We start from the raw sequence: 21,495 nt of genomic DNA, 5'->3' as shown, positions 1-21,495 counted from the left end.
TGAAAGACGGCAGAATGAATTTTCAGAACCAGCCGTTTTAATTACATACTTATTATTTCCAATTATCTGGACTATACGCATGCACAGAAACACATACACATCGGAGTTGGCAAAGTTACAGAAATGAACAGTTCCGTTTCATTTGTCTCATGCATGACAGGCTGAGGGAGCTCACTACCACTTACTCCCCTCCTTGGAAGCAGGTCAGAGGCCGTCGACCTTGGTATAATGTTGAGTCATTGCTGCACACTGAAAATGCTGCAAATGAATGCCGGGAGGTATTCAGCACAGATTAGGCCACAAAACCATTTTCTTTCCTTTTTTCATACGTTATCTATTTTATCAGTTTAGTGCTCGATGTTCTTTCTCTGTGTGCTCACAGTATCCTAGGCTCAACACTATTGTAACACTTAGCTCCCAGATGAAGAGCCCGTGAGGCTGGGCCAGTGTTTTCACTGGTTTCTGTGTCCCCAGCGCTGCTTGGGGCATGGCAACAGATGGGAGTCTAACAAAGGTTTGTTGAAAGAAGAAATACACAAATGATGAGAGTGGCTGATAGGTAAACGAAAAGGACACTTAAAGTTGTTTTGAAATGTGGATTCCTGATTTGTATTCCTATTCTCTCCTTCCAGCCTCTCATTCCTTCCTTCCCTTTCCCATCATCCTTTAGAATTCCACTTCGTGCTACTGTGGGTAAAATCATCCCACGGTTTTCCCCTTCAAAGCACAATTTCAAAGGTTGAGCATCCGAGGACAGCCAGATCTGTGGATGTTCTTCCCTGAATTGGAAACTGTTCATTCTTAAGTGCCGTGTAAGTGGGTTCTAAAACACCACTGAATGCACAGTAGGTACTCAGGCCACACTTGCGAATGTTTGAGTTGACATTATACATGCCTTTAACGCCACCGCAGAGTTCCTTTGATCTTTGTTGTCACATCTAACTGATTTTTCTGTTTCCATTTTAGCCTGTGTCTAGTCACTGCATTTGCCCTTCAGCTCTATCACGGTAAAACTCTCCCTGATATGTTTTCTTTCAGTGAGCACTAAAACAATTTTTAATGTGGTCTTTCAAAACGGATGCTTCATAAGAAAAGAAATCTGTGATAAGAGCCACGGCCAAAACCAAAACATCTATAATGATTACGCACATACAGGTGCATGCTAACGTCGATGTTTTAAAATTATTGTTTAAGTGGTGGGTAGAAAATATTATCTTACTGTCCTTGAAATTTGCATTTCAAACTTTACAAATGCCGTTGAGGATCTTTTCAAATGTTTATTGACCATTCCTATTTCCTTTTCCGTGAAATGCCTGTCTGTGTTCTTTTTTCCCCCATTTTTCTGTCATGTGGTTTGTCTTTTTTTTTTAATTGACTTACAATCTTTTATATATCCTTGATACTATTTGTTTGTCACTTATATGTATTGCAGTGTCTGCTTCTAATTTGTGGCTTGTCATCATTTTCTTTATGATAGACATCATCCTTTTCTTTCATCATCCTGATGAAAGAAAACTTTAAATTTAGTGTAGCCTAAATTATCGATCTTTTCCTTTAAGCTTTCTGCTTCTTGCATTTTGTTTAAAAAATTCTATCCTACCCACAGGATATACACATATTCTCCTGTATTTTCTCTGATCTGATGCCTAGCGCTGTAGGCTTTGAATCTCCACCAAAGCATGACCATTAAAACCAAGTTCTAAGTCACCTGGGATTTAGCAGCTGCCTTGGGGCAACTTCTATTCTCAGTTGGCTTCTCTCAGAATATTTGCCCTGGTAGTGGTTTTGGCCTCTGAGGATTTCCTTGTCTTTCCTGCCAACTCAGCCATTCATTAGAAAGAATTTAATTTTATTTTCCCCACCATGTTTTTATGTTTTGTAGCAGGAAGATTTTTCAGGATGTTTAGTCCCCTGTGAGACCAATAAGGGAAAGTGCCTTCATGTTTGTCAAACCTGAGAGTTCAATTTTTATATTCAAAGATGGTATCATCTCAGAGTTTTCCTTGTATACCAGACTTGAGATATGGATAAGGAACCATGACCTAGTCTCCTATTTGCAGATGAACTGAAAGATGGGAGTGGTATTCTGGCCTAGAAGCAGCCCGTGGCTGTTTGGGGACGGTAGGAAGCAAAATGCTAACCCAGTCGTTATCTGCCACTGCCTGAATGCTCACTTGTACATTAAACCTTTTAAATTGTAATGTTATATTTTCTTTCTTCTATAACAATGGCCAATGTTTATTGAGCACTTACCATATACTAGACACTGTTCCAAGTCTTTGCATGTATTAATGACTTTACTCATTACAATAACCCTATGAAATAGGTACTGTCATTTTCTCCACGTTACCAATAAAGGAAATTGAGATACAGAGAGTTTAAGCAGCTCGTCCAAGGTCATACAACTTGTAAGTGGTAGAGCTGGAATTGGAATATAGGCAATCTGTCTTTGAAGCACGCACTCAAAAGTACTGTGCTGGGCTTCCCTGGTGGTGCAGTGGTTGAGGGTCCGCCTGCTGATGCAGGGGACATGGGTTCGTGCCCCGGTCCGGGAGGATCCCACCTGCCGCGGAGCGGCTGGGCCCGTGAGCCATGGCTGCTGGGCCTGCGCGTCCGGAGCCTGTGCTCCGCAACGGCAGAGGCCACAACAGTGAGAGGCCCGCATACCACAAAAAAAAAAAAAAAAAAAAAGTACTGTGCTATATTACCTCTACAAGAAATATTTGTGTGAAAAAAATCAGAATTCTATATTTATACATCACCTAAGATAGCACCGAAATATAACCACTGTGTGAACTTACTGATCGTGTGATGTCCTTGTGGTTTACCTTTATGCACAACCTTCATCTTTTTTCCTGAACATACATTTCCAAAAGTCGAGCCCACTTCTGTTTGTTTTTCATGTTTAAATTCCTTCGGAAGGAGAAGTAGAAAAAGTGCAACTTTTGCTCAAATGAAATTTTTTCTTATAAACACCGATTCTTTCCTTGATTTGTTATTTTGTAACAGCCTTATTGTGATATACTTCGCATACCATATCATTTACCCATTTAAAGTGTATAGTTCAGTGTTTTTAGCACATTCAGTGCTGTGTAAGCATTACTGAAACCAATTTGGGGGCATTTCATCATTCCTAAAAGAAACCCTATACCTTTCAGCTATCATCCTCCCAGTTTCCCCATTCCCCAGCCCTAAGCAACCACTAATCTACTTTCTGTATCTCTCTCTATGCCTGTTCAGGATATTTCATATAAATGGAATCACATAATTTGTGGCTTCTTTCAGTTAGCAAAATGTTGTGAAGATCCATCCATGTTGTAGCATGTGTCAGTCCTTCATTACTTTTTATGGATGAATAATATTCCATCATGTGGATATAGCACATTTTGTTTATCCATTCTTCAGTTGATAGACATTTGTGTTGTTTCCACCTTTTGGTTATTATGAATAATGCTATTGACATTCCTGTATGTGTTTTTGTGTAGATGTATGTTTTCATTTCTTTCGGCTATATACCTAGAAGTAGAATTGCTGGGTCGTATGGTAACTCTCTGTTTAACTTTTTGAGAAATTACACAACTGTTTTGCACAGGGGCTGAACCACTTTACATTCCCTTGAACAGTAGATGAGTTTTCTAATTTGTCCACCTACTTGTTGACACTTGTTATTGTCCATCTTTTTCCTTATAGCCATCCCCATGGGTATGAAGTGGTAACTAATTGTGGTCTTGATATTTCCAAAATGACTAAATGATGTTGAGCATCTTTGCATGTGCTTATTGGTCAGTTTTATACCTTCTTTGGAGATGTGTGTATTCAAATCCTTTGCCCATTTTTTTTCTTTTTTGCGGTACACGGGCCTCTCACTGCTGTGGCCTCTCCCGTTGCGGAGCACAGGCTCCAGGCGCGCAGGCCCAGCGGCCATGGCTCACGGGCCCAGCCGCTCCGCAGCATGTGGGACCCTCCCGGACCGGGGCACGAACCCGTGTCCCCTGCATCGGCAGGCAGACCCTCAACCACTGCGCCACCAGGGGAGCCCCCCTGTGCCCATTTTTAATTGTGCTATTTGCCTTTTCATTATTGATTACTAAGTGTTCTTTATGTATTCTAGATACATATTCCTTAACAGATAATGATTTGCAAATATATTCTCCCTTTCTGGTAGATTGTCTTTTCCTTTTCTTGTTAGTGTCCTTTGAAGTGCAAAGCTATAATTTTTTTTCTTTTGTTGCTTCTACTTTTGATATCATGTGTATGAAGTCTGCTTAATGCAAGGTCACAAAGATTTATTACTGTATTTTATTTTAAGAGTTTTATTGCTTTAGCTCTTATATTTCCACGTTTGGTTCATTTTGAGTTAATTTTTGTATATGGTGTTAAGGTAAGGGTCCAACTTCATTCTTTTGAATGTGGATATCCTGTTGTCCCATCACCATTTGTTGAAAAGACTATTCTTTCCTCATTGAATTATCTTGTCCTTGTCAAAAATCAATTGACACTAGATGTATGGCCTAATTTTTGAATGCTCAGTTCTATTCCACTGATCTTTATGTCTGTCATTATGCCAGTACCACATGTCTAGTTTTTAGGGGTTTTTTAAATTAATTAATTAATTAATTAATTAATGTTTGGCTGTGTTGGGTCTTCGTTTCTGTGAGAGGGCTTTCTCTAGTTGTGGCAAGCAGGGGCCACTCTTCATCGCAGTGCGCGGCCTCTCACTATCGCGGCCTCTCTTGTTGCGGAGCACAGGCTCCAGACGCGCAGGCTCAGTAGTTGTGGCTCACGGGCCTAGCTGCTCTGCGGCATGTGGGACCTTCCCAGACCAGGGCTCGAACCCGTGTCGCCTGCATTGGCAGGCAGATTCTCAACCACTGCACCACCAGGGAAGCCCCACACTGTCTTGTTTTTATTGCAACTTTGTGTAGTAAGATTTGAAATTGGGAAGTGTAAGTCCTCCAGTTTTGTTCCTTTTTTTTCCAAGATTGTTTCGGTTTACCTGCCTCCCATGCATTTCCATATGAATTTTAGAATCAACTTGTCAATTTCTGCCAAAAAAAAAAAAAGCCAGCTAGGATTTTTTTTTTTTCGCTGCGTTGGGTCTTCATGGCTGTGCGCGGGCTTTCTCTAGTTGTGGTGAGTGGGGACTACTCTTCGTTGTGGTGCGCGGGCTCCTCATTGCGGTGGCTTCTCTTGTTGCGGAGCATGGGCTCTAGGCATGCGGACTTCAGTAGTTGTGGCTCACGGGCTCTAGAGCGCAGCCTCAGTAGTTGTGGCGCACAGGCTTAGTTGCTCCGTGGCATGTGGAGTCTTCCCAGACCAGGGGTCGAACCCGTGTCCCCTGCATTGACAGGTGGATTCTTAACCACTGTGCCACCAGGGAAGTCCTGCCAGCTAGGATTTTTATAGGGGTTGTTTTGAATCTGTATATCAATTAGGGGAGTAATGCCACCATAAAAATATTGTCTTCCATTTCAGGAATATGGGATGGCTTTCCATTTATTTAGATCATCTTTAATTTCTTTCAATAATGTTTTGTCGTTTTCAGAGTATAAGTTTTGCAGTTATACTTTGCACAATAGAAATACAATTGATTTTTGATCTAATACACTACACCCTTGCTAAACTTGTTTATTAGTACTAAAAGCTTTTGTCATTTTTGTGTCTCTGTGTGTGAATTCCTTATTATTTTCTACAAGCAAGATCAAGTCATTTGCAAGTAGAGATAGTTTTACTTCTTCCTTTGGGGAGGTGACTGTGTGTTGGGGGTTCTCAAGACCACCCCAAGTTTGATGCCTTGCTAGACAGACTCACAGGACTTGGCATATTGTTCTACTCATAGATAGTGTTTGTTACAACAAACAGATACAAAGCGAAATCAGCAAAGAGGAAAGGCACATGAGATGAAGTCTGGAGAAAACCAGGCACAAGCTTTCAAGGTCTCTCTCCCAGTGGAGTCACAAAGAATGTGCTTAATCATTTACCCCAGCAACAAGTTGTAACACATGTGAAATGTTGCCAATCAGGGACCCTCTTTAGAGGCTCAGTGCAGGATTGATATTGTTGGGTAGTTACATAGGCACCCAATGCCTAGCAGGTACCAAAATTTTTCCTTGCTCCCGGAAGGAAAGCAGGTATTTAGCATAATCTGCATTGTTTACTTCCTGAATCCAAGTTCCCAGATGCCAGCCAAAGGCTTACTTTGCAATTCAGCCTTTCTTAGGAAAAGCAGTCTAGGCCTGCTATGTTAACTCTTTCTGTACTGACTTCTAATGCTACAGGAATTCTTTTTTTTTTTTCCCCAGAAAGTTTTAAAAAATTATTTTAAAAAAATTTAATACAATTTTAAAGGTTACTTTCCATTTACAGTTATTACAAAATATTGGCTATATTCTCTGTGTTTTACAATACATCCTTGAGCCTACCTTACACCGCATAGCCTGTACCTCCCACTTCCCCACCCCTATTCCCTCTCTCCCCCGTAGCCACTAGTTTGTTCTGAGAGTCTGCTTCTTTTTTGTTTTATTCGCTAGTTTGTTGTATTTTTTAGATTCCACATATAAGTGATATCATACAGTATTTGTCTTTCTCTGTCTGACTTATTTCACTTAGCATAATGCTCTCTAAGTCCATCCATGTTGCTGCAAATGGCAAAAATCTCATTTTTTTTATGGCTGAGTAATATTTCATTGTATATATTTACCACGTCTTCTTTATCTGTTTATCTGTTGGTGGACACTTAGATTACTTCCATACCTTGGCAATTGTAAACAATGCTGCTGTGAACATTGGGGTGCATGTGTCTTTTCGAATTAGTGTTTTGGTTTCTTTTGGATATAAACCCAGGAGTGGAGTTGCTTGATCACTTGGTAGTTCTTTTTTCTTTTTTAAGTTTCAGTTTTTTGAGAAACCTCCATACTCTTTTCCACAGTGGCTGCACCAATGTACATTCCCACCAACAGTGCACAAGGGTTCCCCTTTTTCCACATCCTCGCCAACATTTGTTACTTGTGTTCTTTTTGATGATGGCCATTCTGACAGGTGTGAGGTAATATCTCATTGTGGTTTTGATTTACATTTTACAGGATTTCATTTTGAAATGATGAAAATGTTCTGGAGTTAGATAGTGGCGACAGTTGCACAACTTTGAATATACAGAAATCTACTGAATTGTATACTTAAAAGGGCGAATTTTTGGTATGTGAATTATATCTCAATATATATAAATAAATATATAATAAAAAGTGTTTCTTCTCAGGCTCACAGGGGACATTGACCAAGATGGACCACCTTAACAAATTTAAAAGAGTATAAATCATAAAATGTCTAGGGGCTTCCCTGGTGGCGCAGTGGTTAAGAATCCCCCTGCCAGGGTTCGAGCCCTGGTCTGGGAATATCCCACATGCCGTGGAGCAACTAAGCCTGTGCGCCACAACTACTGAGCCCACAAGCCACAACTAATGAAGCCCACGCGCCTAAAGCCTGTGCTCCACAACAAGAGAAGCCACCACAATGAGAAGCCCGCACACCGCAACGAAGAGTAGGCCCCGCTCGCTGCAACTAGAGAAAGCCTGCGCGGAGCAACGAAGACCCAATGCAGCCAAAAATAAAATTTTTTAAAAAATTAATTAAAAATAATCATACAGTGTCTGTTCTCAGCCCACAATGGAATTAAACTAGAAATCAATATCAGAAAAATAACTGGAAAATCCTAAAATACATGGAGATTAAGCAGCATACTTCTAAATAACGCTTGGGTCAAAAAGAAGTCTGAAAAGAAATTTAAAAAATGTTTTGAATTAAATGAAAATGAAAACATAACTTATCAAAAGAAAGAAAGAATGGATAAATAAACAGTGGTACATCCAGAGAATGGAATATTGTTCAGCACTAAAAAGATATGAGCTATCAAGCCATAAAAAGACATGGAGGAACCTTAAATGCATGTTGCTAAGTGAAAGAAGCCAGTCTGAAAAGGCTACATACTGTATGATTCCAACTATGGGGCATTCTGGAAAAGGCATAACTATGTAGACAATGAAAAACAACAATGGTTGCCATGGGTTGTGTGTGTGTGTGGGGGGGATGAATGGGTGGAGCACAGAGGAATTTTAGGGCAGTGAAAATATGCTGCATGATACCATAATAATGGATACATGTCATTACACTTTTGTCCAGACCCATAGAATGTACAACACCAAGAATGAACCCTCATGTAAACCATGGACTTTGGGTAATAATGACGTGTCATTGTAGGTTCATCAGTTGTAACAATGTACCTCTCTGGTGAGTGATGTTGAAAATGGAGGCTGCGCATATGTAGGCGTGGGCAGTATATGGGAGATCTCTGTACTTTCCCCTCAATTTTGCTGGAAACCTAAAACTGCTCTTAAAAATGTATACTTAAAAAAAGTGAACATGATCACTACAAAAAAAAAGTGGAAAATATACCAAAAAAAAGAATTTTATGGTCCAGAGGAAAAGCCCTGCTAACACTGAAGTATATATATATATTTTTTACAGATTTTTGGTTAAAAATAGATATTGGGTCGGCCAAAAAGTTCGTTTGGGTTTTTCCATACTAGCTTACAGAAAAACCTGAATGCACTTTTTGGCCAGCCCAGTATATTATATAGTTGACATCATACTGAATAGGTGGGTTTTTTAAAAATTGAAGTATAGTTGATTTACTACGATATTGCGTTAGTTTCTGGTGTACAGCAAAGTGATTCAGTTATACATGTAGATATATATTCTTTTTCATATTCTTTTCCACTATGGTTTATTACAGGATATTGAATATAGTTCCCTGTGCTATACAGTAAGACCTTGTTGTTTATCCATTCTATATGTAATAGTTTGCATCTGCTAACTCCGAACTCCCAATCCATCCCTCCCCCAACCCCCGGGAACCACAAGTCTGTTCTCTATGTCTGTGAGTCTGTTTCTGTTTGGTAAATAAGTTCATTTGTATAATTTTTTTTTTAGATTCCACATACAAGTGATATCATATGATATTTGTCTTTCTCTGTCTGACTTACTTCACTTAGTATGATAATCTCTAGGTCCATCCATGTTGTTGCAAATGGCATTATTTCATTCTTTTTAATGGCTGAGTAATATTCCATTGTGTATATGTACCCCATCTTCTTTACCCATTCATCTGTCGATGGACATTTAGGTTGTTTCCATGTCTTGTCTCTGAACAGACAGTTTTGTATTCTGCTTTTTCATGCCGCATTATCTTGTACTATATGACATCTAAAATGACAATTGTGAAATCTAAAGATATATATTGATATATATATGCACATATATATGTGTGTATATATATATATATCAACTACAAAGAGGTTGAGAATTAATTTTTTAAATTTCCTGTTTTTCCTTTTTTTGACTGTAATTGATTTGTTCTAAGTTACTTAATATAGGGTTTTGGATGGAAAAACGAAAAACAGAATCAAATGTGATGGTGAGTCTACTATACCTCTAGACTTCAGAACTGTTAACTTTTGGAAAAAAATGGGCATCTAGTACTCAGGCCAAGTTTTATTTGGAGTTTATAACACATGAAAGAAGGACTTTCACTTCCATTTCCCTTTTCCTTCCCACACATTTTGTTGTATAGGTGCTTATAAACAACCTGAGTCCTGGGGCATCTTCAGTGAATTGCCTGAGGTTATACCAAAAGTTGGTAGTTGACTTGAGACTCCACCAGTTTCTCCATCCCTGCCATTGTGTTGCAGGAGTTGCCTGCTTGGAAAATACCTTTGTGCTAAGGCAGTGATCCTGGATCAGAGGCTTTCCAGAAGCCTGCTCTCCTCTGGAGACATGCAAAGTTCTCCACTTTTTGCTTCCAGTCTTGCTGTCAGGCTTTAGCTAGACTATCCCATGCTCTGAACTCAAACCATATCAGGCATGTACAGTCCCTGATGCCTTCACCTACTCCTGTGTTTGTGCCTTGTTTCTGTTACCTGGAATGTCCTTCTTTATTCCCCTGTCTACGTATTTGAATCCCACTCACTTTTCAAGGCTCAGCTCAGATGTCACATCATCTGTGAAAGCTTCTTTTTTCTTAATCTTTCAATTTCGATGCAATAATTTCTTCCTCCCTATACCCTATATTGTATATTTCTATTATAGCACATACTGTACCATATATTATGGCCAGTTGTTTATATGTCATATCTTCTGTTAATTTTTGAGCTTAAGGTGAGAAACTCTTTCATATTCCAATGGGCCACAGCACCTAGCAGAGAGGAGCAGATAGAAACCCACTAGATGTTTGGTGAGTTGGATTACAGTAGATTGGAAGGAGGTTGTTAGCAGAAGGGTTTAGCAAGAATCTTTGTTTTCTTTTGTTAGTACAGAATTTTGCGAGTCTTTTATACTGTACCTTTTAAAAAAATATATTTATTTATTTATTTGGCCGTGCCGGATCTTAGTTGCGGCACACGGGATCTTGGTTGCCACAAGCGGGATCTTCGTCATGGCACGTGGGATCTTTAGTTGCGGCATGCGGGCTCTTAGTTGCGGCATGTGGGATCTAGTTCCCTGACAGGGATCGATCCCAGGCCCCCTGCACTGGGAGCGTGGAGTCTTAAGCACTGGACCACCAGGGAAGTCCCTATACTGTACCTTTATGGTAGAACAAAGTACTGCATAGTTTGTTCTCCTGTAGTCTAATGGGAATTCATTTTGTGATGGTTTCAGAATTGCCCTTTTATTTGTTCCACCTATTTTTTTTTTTTTTTTTTTTTTTTGGCCACGCCGTGCAGCATGCAGGATCTTAGTTCCCCGACCAGGGATCCAATCTGTGCCCCCTGCAGTGGAAGTGCAGAGTCTTAACCACTGGACCGCCAAGGAAGTCCCTGTTCCACCTTTTAAAGCATAACACTTGTCAAGACAGCACTTGAATCTGTTGCATGTGCTAACTCATTAATGTTTACAGATGGTACAGTGTATCTGATGTTCATATTGAAAGGGAAAAATTACACTCATAGAATCCCATCTGACTCGCAACAGGATTTAGGACTCAAAACGAAACCTAATTTTATTTGCATCCTGCACATCAGCAATAGTGAACGTTCAAAGAGATGATTGCTAAGAGTAAGCACCATTGTTAAGAATTCCAGGGTGTAAAAATAATGGAGTTTCTGGCAAAAGATTGTTTATAAACATTCTTGATGTGGTTTGGGATAAAATTCTTCCTGGAAGGGCTTCTCTGGTGGCGCAGTGACTAAGAATCTGCCAGCCAATGCAGAGGACATGGGTTTGAGCCCCGGCCCGGGAAGATCCCACATGCCGCGGAGCAAATAAGCCTGTGCGCCACAACTACTGAGCCTGCGCCCTAGAGCCCGTGAGCCACAACTACTGAGCCCGTGTGCCAAAACTACTGAGCCCGCGTGCAGCAACTACTGAAGCCTGTGCGCCTAGAGCCTGTGCTCCACAGCAAGAGAAGCCACCACAATGAGAGGCCCGTGCACCACAACGGAGAGTAGCCCCCGCTCGCCACAACTAGAGAAAGCCTGCGTGCAGCAACAAAGACCCAACGCAGCCAAAAAAATAAAATAAATTAATTAAAAAAATTCTTCCTGGAAGAAAATTGGAGGTTAATAAACTATATATAGTTAGTAATTTGCATTAGAGCTGATTGAGTGTATTCTTCTGCCTGTCTGAAGGTTAGGGAACCAAATGGATGACACCGTGAAAGCTTCTTCTAAATCTTCTACTAGGTTCTACACAGCAGTGCCTGTGCCTAGCAGTTGTTCAGTGTGAATTTCTTAAATGAATAAGTACATGAATGGGAGCCTCTCTGAGTCTGTTTCCTCATCTGTAAGGTGAGGGTTTTATTTATTTTTTATTAATTTTTATTGGAGTATGGTTGCTTTACAGTGTTGTTAGTTTCTGCTGTATAGCAGTGAATCCATTATACATATACATATATCCCCTCTTTTTTAGATTTCCTTCCCATTTAGGTCACCACAGAGCACTGAGTAAGGTGAGGGTTTTAATATCCATCTTGGAGTACTAGGTGCTCAGCAAATATCTACTTTTAATCATTCCCTACACTTTCCCCCTCTGTTTTCATATTGGCTGTGGCAGTGGGTCAGTTGCCTTGAAAGAGATTGTATCTTTCTGGTTGACATTTCCTTTATTTCCCTGTCTATTTTAATTTGTGCTCCATTTTTGCCTCTTATTTTTAGGAAAATGTGAGAATAGAAGTATTTGCTCTTTTAAGCAGTTAGTATTTGCCCTGGCTCTCTGGCGCTTGAACAGAATGGCACGTGTGTGCAGCATGGTTCAGAGCTCGTATTCTTCTATGGGGTATGAACAGAAACCCCGGAGAAGGGATAAATGTATTGTACACAAGAGCGTGTCACTGTGACATAAAGCTCAAGGGTTGGAATTATAGCTGTTATACACCAGAATCTGGAGTAAAAACGCTTTCTAGAAAATGGAAATGCTTGTAGATACCAATTTACTTAACTTTATAAACCATCATTTTCCTTGTAGGAATCATTAATAAACTCAGTAGAATTTAAATATCTTGGAATGGTAATACATACTCAGTTCATGGAGAAATAGACTCTTGGAGAAGTAGGACAAGAAGGATCATTTACTCCAATCCACCTACACGCTCCATTGTCCTCTCTAGCCTCCTTGCTACAGAGCTGCTTGACCTTCGTTCCAACCCTATTAGTGGTAGGGAAAGGCTTCTCTACCCACCACGGCGGTCATTTCATCTCCAGAGAGTTTTGACTTCTAAAACAAGTGCTTCTTTACATGGAGTCTGTGTAGCTGTCTCTGTGGCTTTCTGTTTGTCTTCTCTCTCTCTCTGAAGGGAAAAAACCAACCAACCAACTTCCAACCAACCAAACAACCAGCCAACCAACCACACAAACAAAGAAGTACCTGATCAAATAGGTTTGGGAAACGCTGCATACATAGCCCATACCCAGGGAGTTGCAATGTGTGTGTGTGTATTTGCTGGGGAATGTTGCAGTATGCTTTACCCCCAATATCACAAAACTTTTTGGTTGCGAATCTTTACTTTTACCCAGAACATCTATCCACAGCTTAGTATCTGGCACATAGTAGGTGCTCAATAAATATTTGTTTTTAAAAAGTGAATGGATGGGGCTTCCCTGGCGGCACAGGGGTTAAGAATCCGCCTGCCAATGCAGGGAACACGGGTTCGAGCCCTGGTCCGGGAAGATCCCACAGGCCGCGGAGCAGCTAAGCCTGTGTGCCACAACTACTGAGGCTGCGCTCTAGAGCCCACGAGCCACAGCTACTGAGCTCACGTGCCACAACTACTGAAGCCCACGCGCTTAGAGCCTGTGCTCTGCAACAAGAGAAGCCACCATGATGTGGTGCCCGTGCACCACAACGAAGAGTAGCCCCTGCTCGAGGCAGCTAGAGGAAGCCCGTGAGCAGCAATGAAGACCCAACACAGCCAAAAAAAAAAAAAAAAAGTGAATGGTTGCAAGATAAATCTTTAAAAGCTATAAAGGGCACCCTGTATCAAGGTGACAAGTGGTTTTTTTTTTTTAATATTTATTTGGCTGCACCGGGTCTTAGTTGTGGCGTGCAGAATCTAGTTCCCTGACCAGGGATCAAACCCGGGCCCCCTGCGTTGGGAGCACGGAGTCTTAGCTACTGGACCACCAGGGAAGGCCCTGACAAGTGTCTTTTATTTCTGCAAGTGACACAACCCAAATGGATCAACTAATTGGATGGGTTTACCTTCCTCCTCTGCGAACCATCCTAAATATGTTATTTATTTCCATGCCTTTTAGGACTTTAAAAATTCTTTGTATTTGCATTCTGAGCTTGTATCCTCATTTGCACAACTACCTGTTATGTTATAAAGGAAATATTAGTGATTGAGTTTGCAATTTATGGCCAAGGCAATAAAAGCTTGCCTCTCTTGCTTCCTGATCAAATGTATGGAATGAATGAGTTGACAAGCACTCTCCTCGTCTTTTGTTTTCAGTTTGTGCCTGATTGTGTTTGACTGTACAGTCACATGGTTGGGTCTTCAGAGCTTTTCAATGAAGAGCTGCTCCATCGGGGTGTTTTTGAGGCTATTTGTCAGATTACTTATTGGGTTAGTACTTTTTTGCCTTCCCAACCAGCCCTTTTGCACAACTAGTCCAAAGTAAGGAGAATGTACGCCTTTCATTTTTGAGTGATTGACCTTACCACGTGGGACAGCTCCGCAAACCTCCTATCAAATGTGAATCTGGTCAACAGGAATATACTGTAATATGGACCTGATCTGGCTTCGGTGACCCAGGCTTTTTATTTCTCATGCTCTGGAGTAATAGAGTTTAAAGGGTCATCAAGAAGAACATTCTAAACCATATTTGTTCTCACTTTTACATTTCTGGAGGAAATCTGTGTGGAAGTTCAAGAAGGTTAGATACAAAGCTGGGTTTAACTCAGTGTCAGCTTTCTCCAAAGTCTGTACTCTGTTTCTCTCTTCTCAGCAAAAAGCCCACCTTGTCTTTTGTGGCTGCTCAGTGATAACCCCGTGGCTTCTGTTTCCCTTTCCTGCTATCTTCTCTCCCTTCAGTCTGTTTCCAACCCAGAACTTGATCATTTTTTAAATTAATTAATTAATTAGGTTGCTCTGGGTCTTAGTTGTGGCTCACCAGCTCCTTAGTTGTGGCAGTTGGGCTCCTTAGTTGTGGCATGCATGTAGGATGTAGTTCCCTGAGCAGGGATCGAACCCGGGCCCCCTGCATTGGGAGCGTGGAGGCTTAACCACTGAGCCACCAGGGAAGTCTCTGATCATTTCTTAAAGTAGTAACATCTTTTTTAACCATTTCTTTTAATTGAGGTGTAGTTGATTTACAATACTATGTAAGTTTCAGGTGTGCAGCATAGTGATTCACAAGTTTCAGAAGTTATACTCCATTTATAGTTATTCTAAAATATTGGCTGTATTCCCTGTGCTGTACAATATATCCTTGCAGCTTATTTATTTTATACATACTAGTTTGTACCTCTTAATCCCCTACCCCTATCTTGCCCCTCCCACCATCCCTCTCCCCACTGGTTACAACTAGATTGTTCCCTATACCTGTGAGTCTGTTTCTTTTAACCATTATTTTATCCTTTTTTGTTAGTGTGGAAATGTCATTTTGTTGGCATAATTGTGGGAGACATTTTATGACAGTGTGTTTTCCTTATATCTATGGATTTTACCTGTTGTCGGATCTCAGAGAATGTAAGGGGGCTTGGAAAGCATTTGTTGTATTACCTGCAGAAGGTAGTGAGCTGAAGGGTAGGGAGTGACTTGCCCTAGATCCCAGAACTGCTCAGTGGCCGAGCCAGCACTGAGCCCAGGTCCTCCCATTCCCAGCCCTCAGCCTTTTATTTTATGCCCTGATGCCTCTCTGATGATGTGAATGGATACAAAAATTGTAGAGTAAGTAGACATTGTAACTGTGCAAGAATGTGCTGTGCTGAATGGTATGGGAGGAATCAGGTTGCAGATATTAGTGCTTCCAGATCTGCCACATGACATAAAATGTATCCATTTATGTTGATAGCTATTTCTACTGATCAAAGCAGGGGAGAAAATTGGGTCTTATTATGTAGGAATATTTTAATGCCTAATGCTCTCATCTAAACGGTAGAACACATTTGGGGCATTGCCACTTGTGCAGGCCTCTGAGAGCAGAGAAAGTTCTAGTCCTCTTTGCACTATCCCCATCTCATCCTTCCTTCAGGTCTCCAGGCATAAAAAATGTGAATATATGACGCATGTTTGTGACTCTCATAAACACGTGCTTTTATCAGAGGAAACATGTACCATTGTAAAAATAACTGCTTTTGGCAGTTTGGGTGTGAAGACTGGGACGTACCAGGAGCCTAATTTTTTTAAATTGCAAGACATTTTTAGGAATTGATTTTTATGTCCTGACAAATGGTGGATTTTTAATGGCATGTTTCTTATGAAAAATAAATTTGTCGGTGAATTTATGTTTCAAATCGTGTGTGTGTGTGTGTGCTTGTGTGTGTGTGGCTCTGTAACAGAGGCCCTATTCCACTGTCTGGTGTGGGTCATTGAGAGCTTGTCTGTGCAGGGCCCTTGAGCAGGATGGGCCCTGATCCACCACCTCCATATGGTATGATCTGAGGAGCACTAAGAAGGGTAATGTGTCATCAGTCTGACACCACCAGAGACCAGGTGTTTGAAGGCCCTATGTGTCAGAGGGCAAGGGGAAAACATGGTTTCTCTGAGAGATGTCACAGGCGTTAAAACCAGCAATCCAGAATAGCTGAGTTTGATGACCCATTTTCTTTTAAAAAGTTATCCTTGCTCATGGACCAGAGGCAGGTAGTGAACTTTGACCTGGGGCCCCTGTAGAGTTCACTAGAATCGAACATTACAAATTAGCACTTAAGATCTGGGACAACTAAAACATATTGAACATCACATGGATGTGTCCCACCTCTAATGGTCAAAGATGAGTTAATAGGCTGCCGTTCATGGAACACTGACTCTTATGCCAGTTATTTTGCATTTGGTCGGCAAGGCACCCTGTGGGGTAGATATTATGCCCATTTTACAGGTGAGGAAACTTGAGGCTCTGAGAGGCTAAGTAGCTTGTACATGTTTATACAGCCAGTAAATGCAACAGGCTGGGATTGGAATCTAGGTTTCTCACATGCTTAACCAATACTTTGCACTTGCTCTCTGACATTTTCCTGACCTGTAAGATGGGATAATAATACCTTTCTCTGGGTTATTTTGAGTATCCAATGCAATAAACGATCCGAAAAGTGCTTTGTAGTCGCTAATAAAGCTTTGCAGAGTGAAAGGCATTGTTAGAAGTAAAAGACACTATGCCAGTGTCTCTATGTGACTATCTACCCTTTAGATAAATAAATCTGGATGTCCTGGAGTTTGGACCTTTGCCCCTGGCTTTCTGGTGAGTGAAAGTAGTTTATGTCCCAGGCGTAGATTGTGAGAACGAGGACACTGGTCCTCCTTACCCAGTGATATTGTCCAGAGTGTGATTTCTTTCTTATGTGGCTGAGAGGAGAAGGTCAGCAGTGCTTCTGGGGATGCAGATCTGCGGGACCCCCAGAGTTCTTTTCGGCACGATAAGAAATCACGTGTGCGTTGCTGGCTGTCCTCTAACGTGCCCGCTGTTTCTCTCCCTTTCTCATTTGTCACATAGAAACCGAGGTGCTCCTCCGTGTGAAGGACATCAGCCATTTCTTAATGCAAGACATTGCCTTCCTGTCTGGTAAGTAGACTTTTTCATATATTTAGACCAGATAAATGTTTGAATCTATTAGCAAAGTTAGTTTGGTCCCTCTTATATAAGTGGCTGTATAATTTTTATATTTTAATAAACATTCATACATTGTGCATGTAGTTGCTAAAAAATGGACATTTAGAGAATAACTAGAGGTTTGAAATGTGTTTAGATATGTGATTAAAACCAGTCTTACCAGTCTTGTATATTGGACGTTTGGGCAAGTCTTCAGCAATCTGTGATGGGTGAAAGTGGAATACATCTCCTAGGTGGGTGCAGGCTGAGTGAGAGGGTAACCACTCAGGTGGCTTCTTTGAGGTTTCCCCCTCCACCATAGCTCTGATGACTTAAATGTTCATTACAAATGCTGCAGGTCACCCTAATTAAGCATCATGTATTAAGTTTTTTTTAAAAGGATTTCATTTACACATGATAAAAAAGTTTACTTTTCTAAAATATGTATAGGTATTTGTATATGTATATGTATTCGTATATAATTTCTAAAAATTGTGATGAAATACACATAACATAAAATTTACCGTCTTAACTCTTCTTTTTTCTTCTTTTTTAATGAAATTTTATTTATTTATTTATTATTTTTATTTTTGGCTGCATTGGGTCTTCATTGCTGCACGCGGGCTTTCTCTAGTTGCGGTGAGCCGGAGCTAGTCTTCGTTGCAGTGCGTGGCCTTCTCATTACAGCGGCTTCTCTTGTTGTGGAGCACAGGCTCTAGGCGTGCAGGCTTCAGTAGTTGTGGCATGCAGGCTCAGTAGTTGTGGCACATGGGCTTAGTTGCTCCACGGGCGTGTGGGATCTTCCCGGACCAGAGCTCGAACCCGTGTCCCCTGCATCGGCAGGGACTCTCAACCACTGCGCCACCAGGGAAGCCCATGGAAGCCCATTTTTAAGTGTACATTTCAGTGGCATTAAATACATTCACATTGTTGTGCAACCATCACCACCATCCATCTCCAGAACTCTTTTTGTCTTATAAAACTGAAACTCTGTACCTGTTAAAAAAATTACCCCTCATTCCTTCCTCCATCTAGCCCCTGGCAACTACCATTCTACTTTCTGTCTCTAGGTATTTGACTATTCTAGGTGCCTCATATGAGTGGAATCATTGCTGTATTTGTCTTTTTGTGACTTGCTTATTTCACTTAGCTTAATGTCCTCAAGGTCTTTCTATGTTGTAGCGTTTTTCAGAATTTCCTTCCTTTTTAAGGCTGAATAACATTCCGTTGTATGGATGGACCACATTTGTTTATCCATTTATCCATTGATGGACACTTGGGTTGCTTGCACCTTTTGGCTATTGTGAATAATGCTGCTCAAAAGCATTACATATGTTTAGAGATATAGCAATGGGAAACCACCCTTGTCTTTTTAATTTGGTCAGATATCTAGGGAAAGCTTTGCCTAAAGACAAGCAGATTCCTTTCAGGTGTTCGAGTAACTTGAACTATGCCATTAAACTTTATATTTATTGTATTACACAGATAAGAATTTACGAGTATATGCATTGTTTGCATGAAAATCCTTCTTAGGTGTTGAGAGTACAAGAGACCATCTTATTCCTTTTAAGTAGTTTAATTATTTCTTCTGAAATGATACCTACATGCTCGGTTTACTAAACACACATTTACTTTACAGATGATCCTAATTGGACACTTCAATCTGGCCTCTGCTTTAATGATTATAATTAGCGGTAATTGTGGTGACTTAATTAATGTGGTTTTATGTTTTATTTTATAAGTGGTATAAATGTGTGGTATGCTTTCACTGTTGAGATTCAGGGATTTTACTGAAGCTTCTTAGTGTTTTTCCAACTGTGTTCCAAATAGAACCACCCTCAGGACCTGTTCCCAGACCTAGATCCCGCTCCACGACTTCTTTCCTCATCTGATTTTTCTAGTTGTTTTAAAAAATGCTTATGCCTGTCGTTTCTTTTGAAGAAAGGGCTCCCAATGGGAAAAATACTGAAAACCCCCAATTCAGAATATAAATATCTCCCTTGTTCTTTTCTCGCATGTTTATTACCTAGTATAGCACTTGTAGGTACTCAGCAGTAATAATGGTTTATAGATTAGTCAATGACAATCTGTCCTTAACAAGAACCAACATTCTTTCCTTTGACAGGTATAGTTTGCCTAAGTGTTGCTTGGCAAGTCTAAGTTATATTATATATTATATATATATATATATATATATATATATATATATAGAGAGAGAGAGAGAGAGAGAGAGAGAGAGAGAGAGCATTATATGTTACATATTATTTATATTCCTAGTTCTACACCATACAGTACCTATAGAGGCCCTTTGTTTCATGATTGGCTAATCTCTTGGTTCAGAGTTGTACAGTTTCTCCTTTGAGTTCCTTTAAAATTCTTGGGTGGGTGCCCTCATTTTCCATGATTATCTTTCTTCATCCTGCTCTTTAAGTCTAGAATGTTATAAAGATTTATCGTCCTTTGATTTATTACTTTGGTCTAGTTTGATTCAACAGATACTATGGGAATGGGGACCTCCCTTCAGTTTCCGTTGGTAAAGATTAAGGCAAGGAATGAATTTGATCTTTCCCAAGTACGCTCGTGTAGAGTATGTGTTCTGCTTTGGTTGGATGGAGTGTTCTAGAAACGTAAATGAAGTCACAGTGCTGAGATGGTTATTCGGGTGTGCTGTTTCCTGGTGAACTTCCTGTCCACTTGTTCTATCACTTATTGAAATTTCTGACTAAAATTCTGGATTTGTTTGTTTCTCCTTGCAGCTCTATCCATTTTTGTTTCATGTATCTTGAAGCTCTGTTATCAGATACATAAGCGCTTAGGATTGTTATGTCCTCTTGATGAATTTACTGCTGTTTGATTATCAAATGATCTTCTTAATCTTGATTCTGAAATCTTCTTTGTCTAAAATTAGACACCTTCCTTTTGACTACTTAGCATGATATATCTTTTTCCATCTTTTTGCTTTTAATGCATTGTGCCTTTATATATATATATATTTTTTGTGCCTTTATATTTAAAGTGTGTTTCTTGTAGGCAATATATAGTTGTGTCTTGATTGTTTGATCCAATTTGACAATCTCTAACTTTTAATTGGGGTGTCAAAATCATTTACATTTAATGTGATTATTCATGGCTCAGTTTAAACCTATCATTTACTATTTGTTTTCTATTTGTCCTAGTCTTTGTTTTTTTCCCTCCATTTTTGCTTTCTTTTGGAATTAGTTGCTTTATCATTCTACTTTCTCTCCTTTGCCTTTGTCATAGTTTTATTGCATATTGAATATTTTTATATCCTGTACCTTTATTCACTTAAATTTAGCCAAACGAGAATTACAACTAAACCTCTCAAAAGAATTCTTTTAGCAAGCTAAATTCAAAGGCCACAGTACAACTTTTCCCCTAAAATAATCTTTCAACTTCCATTTAGCAATAATATGCATTGAGCACCCACTCTGTGCCCAGGTGTTAGGCTGACTACAGAGTGGGACCTTAGGCACATGTAAGGCTCATCCCTGCACTAGGTGGCTTTCATTCTCAATCCTCCAGGCTGCGTAGAGGGCTGTGGAGTGGGATGCACACTGAATTTTAACCCATGGAGAATTTGTGGTCTTTCTTTCTTTGCATTAGTAAGATTCCTTTTCCATTGCTTATATTGTTTCTTCCACCAATCCGTTAGAACATCACTTATTTCCTATAGTTTGTATCCTATACTCTTCATGCTCACCATGACTCTAAGTGGTCAATTTTATCAAGGTTTCCACTTGTTATCAAGCTGTCAGTGACTCACTTTGAATTTAGGCTCATAGCATTGGTATAGAAACAGTTATTTCCCAATAGCCATGGTTGTCCAATATGAGTGATCAGCTCTATTTTCAACTGCATTTATTATACACATTCTGTGAAATTTTTTCTCATTTTGCCTTCTCTACTCCCTCCCTCCCCTCTTTCTTTTTCTTTCTTCCTTCCTTCCTCCCTCCCTCCCCCTTCTCTTTCTTCCTTTCTTTTCTTCTTTCTTTCTTTCTCTCTCTCTGTCTCCCCCCCCTTTCTTTCTTTCTCCTTTTTTATTTCAAAACCACCCTGCCACTTTTTAGACTTCAGCAGCAGCATGGTGCCGTTTTGGTTTCTGTGGAGATCATCATCCTTATAAAAGTTGCATTGGCCCCAGACTGTCTTCTAACCAGCCCTCTCAAATCTAAAATCCTCT

At 40.2% G+C, this 21,495-nt stretch overlaps 1 protein-coding gene across 1 annotated transcript in view; it reads left to right on the top strand.

Moving 5' to 3' along the window:
- Window positions 1–21,495, top strand: part of MCF2 (MCF.2 cell line derived transforming sequence) — a gene marked incomplete at both ends in the record, with an annotated part of 104,643 nt that overhangs the window by 16,142 nt on the left and 67,006 nt on the right. The window contains one exon of the mRNA XM_082865070.1: window positions 17,199–17,267. Within this exon, the coding sequence (XP_082721196.1) occupies window positions 17,199–17,267 (69 nt within the window). The remainder of the gene's footprint in view (window positions 1–17,198; window positions 17,268–21,495) is intronic.

The sequence above is a fragment of the Leucopleurus acutus genome (assembly GCF_964270905.1).
Source record: "Leucopleurus acutus genome assembly, chromosome: X".
NCBI classification, from domain to species: Eukaryota; Metazoa; Chordata; class Mammalia; order Artiodactyla; family Delphinidae; genus Leucopleurus; species Leucopleurus acutus.
This window is presented reverse-complemented; position numbering and strand designations above follow the sequence as displayed.